At 50.8% G+C, this 10,343-nt stretch overlaps 1 protein-coding gene across 1 annotated transcript; it reads left to right on the forward strand.

Moving 5' to 3' along the window:
• Positions 1 to 1,342: 1,342 nt before the first annotated feature.
• On the forward strand, positions 1,343 to 9,549 carry PIM2 (Pim-2 proto-oncogene, serine/threonine kinase). Its single transcript, XM_083420592.1, has 6 exons — positions 1,343 to 1,583; positions 5,888 to 5,994; positions 6,588 to 6,638; positions 6,750 to 7,122; positions 7,869 to 8,045; positions 8,921 to 9,549. The coding sequence occupies exons 1-6, from the start codon at positions 1,544 to 1,546 to the stop codon at positions 9,085 to 9,087; spliced, it is 915 nt and encodes a 304-aa protein (XP_083276718.1). The 5' UTR covers positions 1,343 to 1,543; the 3' UTR covers positions 9,088 to 9,549.
• The last annotated feature ends 794 nt before the right edge of the window (positions 9,550 to 10,343 follow it).

Raw genomic sequence — 10,343 nt, forward strand, 5'->3', positions numbered from 1 at the left:
ACCCAGAAAGCTGTCTGTGGACAAACGCCGGCTCCCTCGGCCTGAAAGCAAGATGAGCATCACACCCCATAGCCGCCTTTGACTGGACTTAACTGTCCAGGGGTCCTTTACCTTTACCTTAAGGTACGGGCCACTCTTGCCAGACTCTAGGGTTGTGCGCTCATCTCACTCTATAGGCTGGGAGCCAGCACTGTCCGCAGACACTTCCGGGTCACGTGGCCAGCGTGACAAGCTGCATCTGGCGAGCCAGCGCAGCATACGGTACGCCGTTTACCTTCCCGCTGGTAAGCAGTCCCTATTTATCTACTTGCACCCGTGGGTGCTTCCGAACTGCTAGGTTGGCAGGCGCTGGGACCGAACGACGGGAGCTCACCCCGCCGCGGGGATTCGAACCGCCGACCATACGATCGGCAAGTCCTAGGCGCTGAGGTTTTACCCACAGCGCCACCCGCTTCCCATACCTTTACCTTACTTCCAAGTAAATTTTTAGTGCATTTCACATAGAATCACAGTTGGAAGGGACCTTGAGGGTCATCTAGTCCAACCCCCTGCAATGCAGGAATAGGCAGCTCTCCCTTATAGGGATTGAACCTGCAACTTTGGTGTTGTCAGCACCAAGCTCTAACCAAGGACACAAAGCGTTATATCTGCAGAGCAGGAAATGAAAGAAAGGAGACGGATCTACTGGTAAACCTCTGGATGACCCAACAGTGGATCAGGAAGGATTTCTGACTCCCAGTTGTTTAAAATTAGGAAGAACAAAATAACTCCCCCGCCCCCACCCCCCCAGAATGAGCCAACCTGTTGTGGCCCTTTTGGTCTGTGAAAGGAAAGGAAACCCAATTCCCAGCCTCAGCATATGCTCAGAGGCACCTTGCTTTTTAATCCCAACTGTGTGCCTTCGGCATCTGCTCTGGGTGGAAATCTTGGGGTTCCTAGAAGAAGAAAGCAAAGCAGATTTTCCCCCAAGGCAGCACAATGCAAACTGCTTTGAGGGTTTTTTTTTTTGGGGGGGGGGGGTTAAGCAATCAAGCAGGCTATAAATTTTATGAAATAACTGAAAAAGCCTGAAGCCCTCCCGGGCTCCCATTCCGTGCGCCCACAGGTGCTTTGGGTGGGAGCCAACCCACTTCAAGGCCAAGAGGGGGGTCATGGCTGCCAGGCACACGCGCCTCCTTGGATCCTCGCCACGTCCAAGCGGCTCAAGTTGATCTTTCCCGGTCGCGCGTGGAAAGGAAAAGCCCAGCCCGGCCCCGCCCTCCGCTTCCCGCCCCTCCAGTTGCGTAGGCTCATTTGCATAGAGGGCCAAAGGGAGACCTTTCATTGGCCGCCGCGGCGAGAGATGCAAATAAGCCGAGCCGCCTGAAAGGCCGGGTGCGTAAAAGCGCAGAAAGGAGTTCTCGGCTGGTCGGCTTCGGAGCGGAACTGGCGAAGCGCGCTCAGCACTTGGAGCAGCTATGCAGCGCCGCGCTTGAGCAGCCTGCGCCTCTGCGGGCATCGGTCCGGGCTCGAGATCGCGGTCGAGGCAGCCCTGCTGGGGACGATGGTCCCGGAGCGGAGTGAAGTCGCTTGGAGTTCCGCAGGTAAGGCGTGCGCGCCCGTCTCCCCAGCTTGTGGAGGTTTCCTCCAAGGCTCGCGCGCCTCTTCGAGTGGGGTCGGGTCTGGAGGCGCGGATTTGCTCAATGAGGAATAGCTGCTTGCCCTCCAGACCCGGCTCCCCTAGGGCGCCCACACGAGGCACCGGTTTGTCGCGTTCAGACACATACTATAATAATAATTTATTATTTATACCCCGCCCAACTGGCTGGGTTTCCTCACACATGCTGTGTGTATACACACACACATATATAACGTTGCCAAACCTATTGTAAATGGAGTACCCAGTACCTCTGCAAAGCAGTTGCCATAGATAAAGTACAGTAACTTTTATTTCAGTCCTGGGCTGTTGAAATGTAAATGTATCTGAACGCGGCAAGCATGTGCCTCGCATAGTTGTATATGTGTGTGTGTGTGTGTTTGTTTGTTCATTCATTACATTTATATCCCGCCTTTCCTGCAAGCTGCTCAAAGCGGGGTACATAACTTCTCCCCTCACTTGCTACCATAAGTGTCAACTCCCTGGGTACCCAAGCATCCCCAAAATTCCCCATTAAGGAGCTGGGCATCCACAAATTTCGGCGCCACGGTCGCGGGGCCAAGTTGGCCTCCTGCTTGCTATCCCCGCAACAACTCTGCGAAGTACGTCCGTTACGCTGAGCCAGTGACCCAAGGTCACCCAGCGAGTTTGGTGACCGAGTCTGGGGGTTTGAACCCCGGTCTCCCAGGGCCTGGTGCAGCACTCTAACCGCTACACCACATTGTCTCTCATCTCCCTGTCCGTGTGTTCCCCAAAACTTAATGCGTGAAGAGTTCCTGCGCTTTTTCAACGCACGGGATCCTATCCAACTTTTCTTTCTTGCACCCTCCCCCTGCTAAAGTTTTGGGTCCTGGGACGCTTCCAAAGGCGCAGGAGCAGAGCCAGTGCAGTGGTTGGTGGTAATTAATAATAATCTCCCTGACCACTCCATTCCCATCCTAAACTGCGTCGCCCGCAGTGGGTGTAAGGCGGAGGAAAAGGGGAAACTGCAAGATGCGCCTTCTCGCTCGTGGCTGCAGGATAGGGCGCATCTCTGTGCATTTTTCTCTTCTGTCCCTCTGCCCTGTTGGGTTCCTTTGCAGAAAGCTTCGGTAGTAGCGGAGACCTGCTTTCTTTCTCTGCTGCAGATCGCCCTGGTTCTTCGTCCGTCTCCCTCTCACTTCCTCGCCAATCGCCCCTCCTTTCTTCATTCCTCTCGACGCCCTTTTCCGAGAGGGCTGCCGGTTCCCTGGAAAGGTGGGCGCCTCCTCGGAAGCCCGTACCCCCAGTTGCTGTCCACCGGACCTTGGGGATAGGGGTGCGCCTAAGGCAACTCTGGGGTTTGGGCACTGGGGAAACAGGGTTGTACAATGCCTTAAAACCCGGAATAGCTCGGTTGGGAGAGCATGAGACTCTTAATGTTGTGAGTTCGAGCCCCGTGTTGGGCAAAATATTCCTGCACTTGCAGGGGGTTGGACTAGATGATCCCGCGAGGTCCCTTCCAATTTACAACATCTCTATAATAAATGGGAGTTCTGAGAGGGGAGAAATGAAGTGGATGTTCCACAGATGCGCCCCTTTTCTGCCTCCTTTCCTCCTTGGAAAAAGCCACCTTTTGCGCAATCCTTCTTTTGCACAATGGTTTTAGGCAGCGGGGTCTCCTATTCCCGTGGCGTCTGGTTACCTTGCGTGCCCCCTAACCTGGCGCACACAACACAAGGAAAGCGGGCAGACGACGCTAGGGTGGTCGGAGAAGCAGCCTGGGTGCCGAAATGCCTTGGAAGCGGCGAGGGCGACTCTCTGCTGCCCCCCACCGAATAAAGTGCGCTCGAGAAAGGGCGAGTCAGTTCGCAAACTCGTTAAGCATCTCTGCTCTCCCACTCCAGGGAGAAACTCCGCGGTATGCAGCCGTGGCTGGTTTGGATTCCTGTTAGATGAGATGTGCGGCATCTTTGTCATGCTTGCTTTATTTACAAACACATGCAAGCGGAGCGTGAGTTCAGCAAAGAGGTCGCATTACTTACCTCCAGCTAGATGGACACTCTCTTTTTCCAAATTGCCTTCTGCTCTTTTCCCCTGGTTCAGACACGCCTTCCATCCCCTGGAGGGAGATCTCCTCCCCTGATAACTCATTCAAAAACAGAGGATTTCCCAGAAACAACCTCCTAACCTTTACCTCCCATTGGTGAATCATCAGGCAAACATCCTGGATTCTCACCTTGCCCCATCTGCCTAACAAACGAACTCCTTTCTCATGCTATCTGTGGGATGGGCTTTTGCCTCAAGCAAAAGAAGCGCAGCTGAATGTGACCTAGTTTGTGTTGCTAATTCTTTGCTTCCTGAAGGGACTCTTGTGCCTTTTAAGCCCTTTGTAATGGGAAACTTCCTCCATCTCTCCTCTTGAATTCCAAGCGCTGCAAACTGCAGGCGGAGCGCTGTTGTGCTCCTGTTTGCAGGCTTCTGCAAGCATCTGGCTGGCCACCTTGACAGCAAGATGCTGGAGTTAATTTGCCACTGGCCTCATCCGTCAGGCTCTTCTGGCAAACTGTTCCTATAATAGTTTTGCAGCAAGCAAAATGTGTCAGGGACAGCCTTCCTCCATTGCTGCATGCATCTCCTTCCTGGAGAAAACTTTGCCCATTGACTTCAACTGTTCAAGGCAAGGAACCTCCATTCATAAAAAAAAGAGTTGGCCACAACACACCCAAGGATCTTAGTCTGCAGCTCTCGCTCTCTCTTTCCTCCCACTTACTGTTTGTATTAAAGCTGGGCTGAGAGGCAGTCAACCAGGAAGTCCAGTTTCACCAGCTGCTAGGCTGGGGAAGCCGGTCTCTGATGGGCAGGAGAGCAGCTGTCCTTCCTGTGAGTCACATGCAAGGCTCTGGGCGGCTTTGTCATTTACTGAGTTGTCCTGTGTTTAAAGCATGAGAAGTGAGGATCTAAAGCACGCACCCCCAACCTTCGGCCCTCCAGATGTTTTGGACTACAGTTCCCATTATCCCTGACCGCTGGTCCTGTTAGCTAGGGATCATGGGAGTCGTAGGCCAAAACATCTGGAGGGCCGCAGGTTGGGAACGCCTGATCTAAAGCCTCAGAAAAATCGGCTACCGCCTGCCCATCTTCTTTGCTTCCTCCCTAACCCCTCATTCCAGTGCCTTTAGGACCAAACAATCTGACGTTAGGGATGCCAAAATCCTTTCATGCAGTTAAATAAATGGCAGAGCTCTTCTTTCATTTCTGGAAACTGCAAGTGGGGAGAGTGCTCTTGTGTTTAGGTTTCCCAGAGGCATTGGACTTGATGGACCACGGACCTGATCCAGCAATCTTCTCTTATGTTTTTTTCATAGCAGCTGTATAGTGTGGTGTAGTGGTTAAGAGTGGTAGTCTTGTAATCTGGTGAACTGGGTTAGTGTCTCCGCTCCTCCACATGCAGCTGCTGGGTGGCCTTGGGCCAGTCACACTTCTTTGAAGTCTCTCAGCCTCACTCACCTCACAGAGTGTTTGTTGTGGGGGAGGAAGGGAAAGGAGAATGTGAGCCGCTTTGAGACTCCTTAGGGTAGTGATAAAGCAGGATATCAAATCCAAACTCCTCCTCCTCTTCTTCTATAGTGGGCAGGAGATAGACAGACAAGCCTTTCTCAGGCCCGGAGATGCAGAAATTAGGAAAGCTTCACTTCTTGCAAGACGGGGGCACCTGTGGCCCTGCAGGTGTTGCTGGACTACAGCTCTCATCAACTCCAACCAGTATAGCCAATGGCTGAGGATGATGGGAGTTGGAGTCCAGCAACACCTGCAGGGCCACAGGTTCTCCATCCCTGGTGGGGGTGCATCTTTCTCCTCTGCTTGGGAAGCTTGGAGGAGTCGCTCTGAATTTGGGAGCCATTTGCAATGTTCTTGAACTCAAATTCTTCTTGGAGGCAGTGATGCAGTGCGGTTGCTTTAGCCCCTGGCCTCAGTGGATTGACAGGAGGGAGTCCTTCTCTAGAAGCTCATGTGGGCATTACTTTCCTCCCTCCAATATGGTGGTGTGGTAAGCAGACCCTGTTTTATTTGAGGGTCCTTCTGCTTAGTGGGGGCCCTGGTGTCTTCCCCAGAGTCCTGCCCTGGCAGTGCCACTTTAGGAGCCATCAGAACTGTTGCTGGATCTGGAACATTGGTTGGAACAAGAATGAACAGAAGCCTAGCATGGTGCTGTCATGGTGAAACAGCTATAGCAACGTCCCAGTGTGAATCCAGTCCCAGTAACTTTGTCGTCTACTCTTTTCTCTCTAGGTAAAGACAAAGAATCTTTTGAAGCTCTGTATAAGCAAGGCAGCTTGCTGGGCAAAGGTGGCTTTGGGATGGTCTACGCTGGACACAGGATTGCTGATGGACTGCAGGTGAGACTTTGTGATGGGAGTGGCTGCTGGAGGGGCACTTCGCACGTGATGCAGCAGCAAGTGTGAGCTTGCAACCGTGTATGGCAGGGGTCAGCAACCTAAGGCCCATGGGCCATAAACGGCCCACGGGGGTCATTTAACCGGCCCCCAAACTGAGCCACCCACTTGCCTGGCTAAACCAGCACAGCATGGCACAGAGACTTGCTTCCACAGCGCCAGAAATCACATCTGCACAGTCGCAGATGCCAGAAATCGTGGGTGCTCATGCTCAGGCCCACAGAGTAATCTCCACTGGAGTGAACCTTGCCGACTCCTAGTGTATGGGATATCCCCAAAACATGGAGGGGGGAGGAGGAAAGGGAATGTCATTCTGTTGGGCCAGCAGAAATGCCTGTGCTAAAACAATCTCCTTAGTGTTACGTTGAAATCCACCCAGGCAGCTGGCCAGGTTCGGGGAATGTTGCTAAAAGAGAAATTCTGCAGTCCTGATCTAGGGAAAGTCTGGCTATGATCCTGGTTCAGTCTCTGTGCGTGGAGGGGGTTTAAAAGTGGTGTGATTTAGGCTCTTATCTCTCTTGTGTTTTCTCCCATAGGTTGCAATCAAGCATGTTGCCAGGAATAAAGTTTCACACTGGGCAGAGCTGGTGAGTTTGTTCGAAAAGCGTTCACCTTCCGTACTGAAGCAACATTCTGTTGGCTCCTTAGTTACCCCTGAACTCCTTGTACTAATTTTATTCTTTGTCTTCCTTTTGCAGCCTAACGGGGCGGTGGTGCCTCTGGAAGTGGCGCTGATGAAGCTCGTGTGCTCCGGATCTGGCCACCGGGGCGTGATTCGCCTCCTGGACTGGTATGAAGGCCCCGAAGGCTTTTTCCTCGTCCTGGAAAGGCCTGAGAACTGCCAGGATCTCTTTGACTATGTGACTGAGCAGGGCCCCCTCCCTGAGAAACTCTGCCGCCAGTTCTTCCGCCAGGTGGTGGAAGCCGCTCGCCACTGCCACGAAAAGGGGGTGGTGCATCGGGACATCAAGGACGAGAACATCCTGGTGGATTTGCGCACCGGCAACCTCAAGCTGATTGACTTTGGTTCTGGGGCTTTGCTGAGGGATTCTGCCTACACAGAGTTTGATGGTGAGTGTCAAGGCATTGGAGCGTTTTTCCACCTTGGAGGGAAGTGAGACCTAAGGGCTCTGGCAGTGGAAAGCTGTGAGCTGCAACTGCTGAAAGCCCATATCAAAACAGGGGGATTTACTTCTCAGTTCTACTTCCCAGGGTACTTTCATCCCCTTGGAGATGGTTGGGATCCTAGTCTAGAAGACAGGGTCTCTAACCTCTGAGCTTGCTTTGAGGTGTGGCCTATGTTCATTTATTCGTTATGAATTATTTTAAGTCCCAGTAATTGGAGGTTTAAGAAACCCACAAAGCCAGCTCCTGCGTGAAGATCTGCTCAGTGGGCCTTCTGTAAGGATCCACCTTAGAGACCACTTTGTCTAAAGCAGGGACTTCTCAATCATGGCACTGTTTTTATTGCTTAGAAAGGCCAGTCTTGCTAAATCTGGTGAGTTTCAGGAAACCGACAAAGGCTGTCTTGTTCAGCCAAAGCTCACTAGGCAAAATTATTGCCAAGATTGTCTTTCAGAATCTGGTTCTGATTATTTGTTACTAGATTGCTTGTTGTTCTATCAGCATTGCTGGGTTTTTTTTATTTTTTAACACACTCTTTCTATTTTTTTCTGCTTTAATTTCTGTAGAAGTGGTCTTTAATTTGTTTTAAATGCAATACTTAGAGGAGTTTTTTGTTTGTTTGTCTTTTTTAAATTGAATGTATCTTAGGCTTGGGACGATTGGTAACCCATTGGCTTCTCTCACCATCTCAGGTACCCGTGTGTACAGCCCCCCAGAGTGGGTGGAATCCCAGCAGTACCATGCCCTGCCAGCCACGGTCTGGTCATTGGGGATCCTCCTCTATGACATGGTGTGTGGCGATATCCCCTTCGAACGGGACGAGGAGATTCTGGCTGCAACTGTGGAGTTCCGCGCCCCTGTCTCTGCTGGTGAGTGTGTCTGCAAACTGAGGAGGTCTAGTTATAAACCCAACAATGAGTTGAATTTGAAATGGTTCTTACATTTCCCCTACTCATGCTGATCTGGCCTCTCGACCGCAGGGCCATTTACCCTTTGAGAAGGACCTGGGTGGCTCTTGATATGATTTTCTTGTAAGCCACCTAGGAAGAAGAAAACGGTTCAAGATTCCCCATCTCTCCTTCATTTTTAGCTTGTGCCTAAAAGTTCGTTTTTACCTTGTGCCTAAAAGTTCATAGGGACGCAGGTGGCGCTGTGGGTTAAACCACAGAGCCTAGGGCTTGCCGATCAGAAGGTCAGCAGTTCGAATCCCCACAACAGGGTGAGCTCCCGTTGCTCGGTCTCAGCTCCTGCCAACCTAGCAATCTGAAAGCACATCAAAGTGCAAGTAGATAAATAGGTACCGCTCTGGCGGGAAGGTAAACGGTGTTTCCGTGCACTGCTCTGGTTCGCCTGAAGCGGCTTAATCATGCTGGCCACATGACCCGGAAGCTGTATGCTGGCTCCCTCGGCCAATAAAGCGAGATGAGCGCCGCAACCCCAGAGTCGGCCACGACTGGACCTAATGGCCAGGGGTCCCTTTACCTTTTAAAAGTTCATGCCCCATTTCTACCTATCCACAGCCTTAAGGACTAGTGACTTTGTTGTGTGTGTGTGTGTACCTTTTAAACAAGCAATTTCATTCTCAGTTTCTCACATTGGTAAATCCTTCATTTAGGATTGAATCCCTGCAATCTCAAATTCAGATTATAGTGTACAAAGGCCTAACTGGCGCAGGATGGCGGGATGCCTTTGCAAGCCAAGGCTCCTGTATATCCTTGTAATGTTGGCTCTTCTACTTTCCCAGACTGCCAAGATCTAATCCGATGGTGCTTATCTCTGGAACCTTCTGAACGGCCAACGCTGGAACAAGTGCTGTTGCACTCCTGGCTAAAGCCTGACCCTCTACTTCAGCCTGAAGAACCGCAGAGCCTAGCAAGCCCTCGGGCCACCGTTTGCAACAGCAGCGGCTGAGAGACTTAAAACCTCTTCTCTTCTCTCCTCCCCCTCTGCGATGGGGAGGTGGTGCTAATTTGCTACCGCTGAACCTCAGGCAGCCAGGCTTGGTCACTGGCTGAGAAAGAGTTAACCTGGTTCTACAGGTGTGTGTATGTGTGCGTGTTCAAAGAGTTTCCCTCTTGTCTAGAGCCACAACTGGGTAGAGAATTCAGATGTCGGAGTGCAAAGTCCTCTCAGCTGCCCAAAGGATGTTTGAATTCTGGGCCTGCCCAGCAATCAGACGTAATTGTACGTGTAAATACTTGTGTATTGCAATTTTTCAGCCTTTCGGAAGAAAAGGATTCTGGGGTAGGTTTTTGCTGCCCTATCGTGTGCATGTGTGTGCTAATTTGTAAAAAGGAAATGTTTGCAGATAAATTTCGCTCAATGAAATCTGAATGGAAATCTATTTAATAAAATTTATTTTGTGAAAGTGAATCCTTGCTCATTTCAGGTGAAGGGCTGTTTGTCTGACTGAATTTACCTATATATTAATAAAATGTAGGGTTGCCATATGTCTGGAATTTCCCAGACATGTCTGGGATTAAAGCGGCGAAAATAGCGCCTGAGGGGAATTTCGGAAATTGGCAAAATGTCTGGGTTTTACCCACAGAAGCTGGAAGTGCCTTTTTGGGGAGATGAAAAAAGCTCAACAACTTTTATGTCCAGAATTTTACTTCCTGAAGTATGACAACCCTAATTAAAATGAAGCCTATTGGTCCAAACACTCAAAGCTGGCGTGAAGTGGGGATGATGGGGGAAGCTTTTGGTCTATACAGGCCAGAGTTTTATAAGGTCTTGCAGGCCAAATTTGACCGATGGGCCTGACATGATGTCACGTGATGTCTCCAGAATATGGCGAATTTATGGTGCACATCTGCTATGTAGTACCTGTAATAAACAAAAATCTGCCCTTATTCCCTTATGAGGGGGGGCACAAGAGCCCTTATAGAGTCCTTTGTAGGTTCTCCATCGGTCGGAGAAAATAACAGGCCAACCAGTATTGCACTTGGGCAAAAAGTATTGCACTTGGGCAAAAAAAATGAGAGGCACAAATACAAGATGGGTGACACCTGGCTTGAGAGCAGTACATGTGAAAAGGATCTAGGAGTCTTGGTTGACCTCAAACTTGACATGAGCCAACAGTGTGACGCGGCAGCTAAAAAAGCCAATGCAATTCTGGGCTGCATCAATAGGAGTATAGCATCTAGATCAAGGGAAGTAATAGTGCC

Source organism: Podarcis tiliguerta (genome assembly GCF_965153285.1).
Source record: "Podarcis tiliguerta genome assembly, chromosome: 17".
Lineage (NCBI taxonomy): Eukaryota > Metazoa > Chordata > Lepidosauria > Squamata > Lacertidae > Podarcis > Podarcis tiliguerta.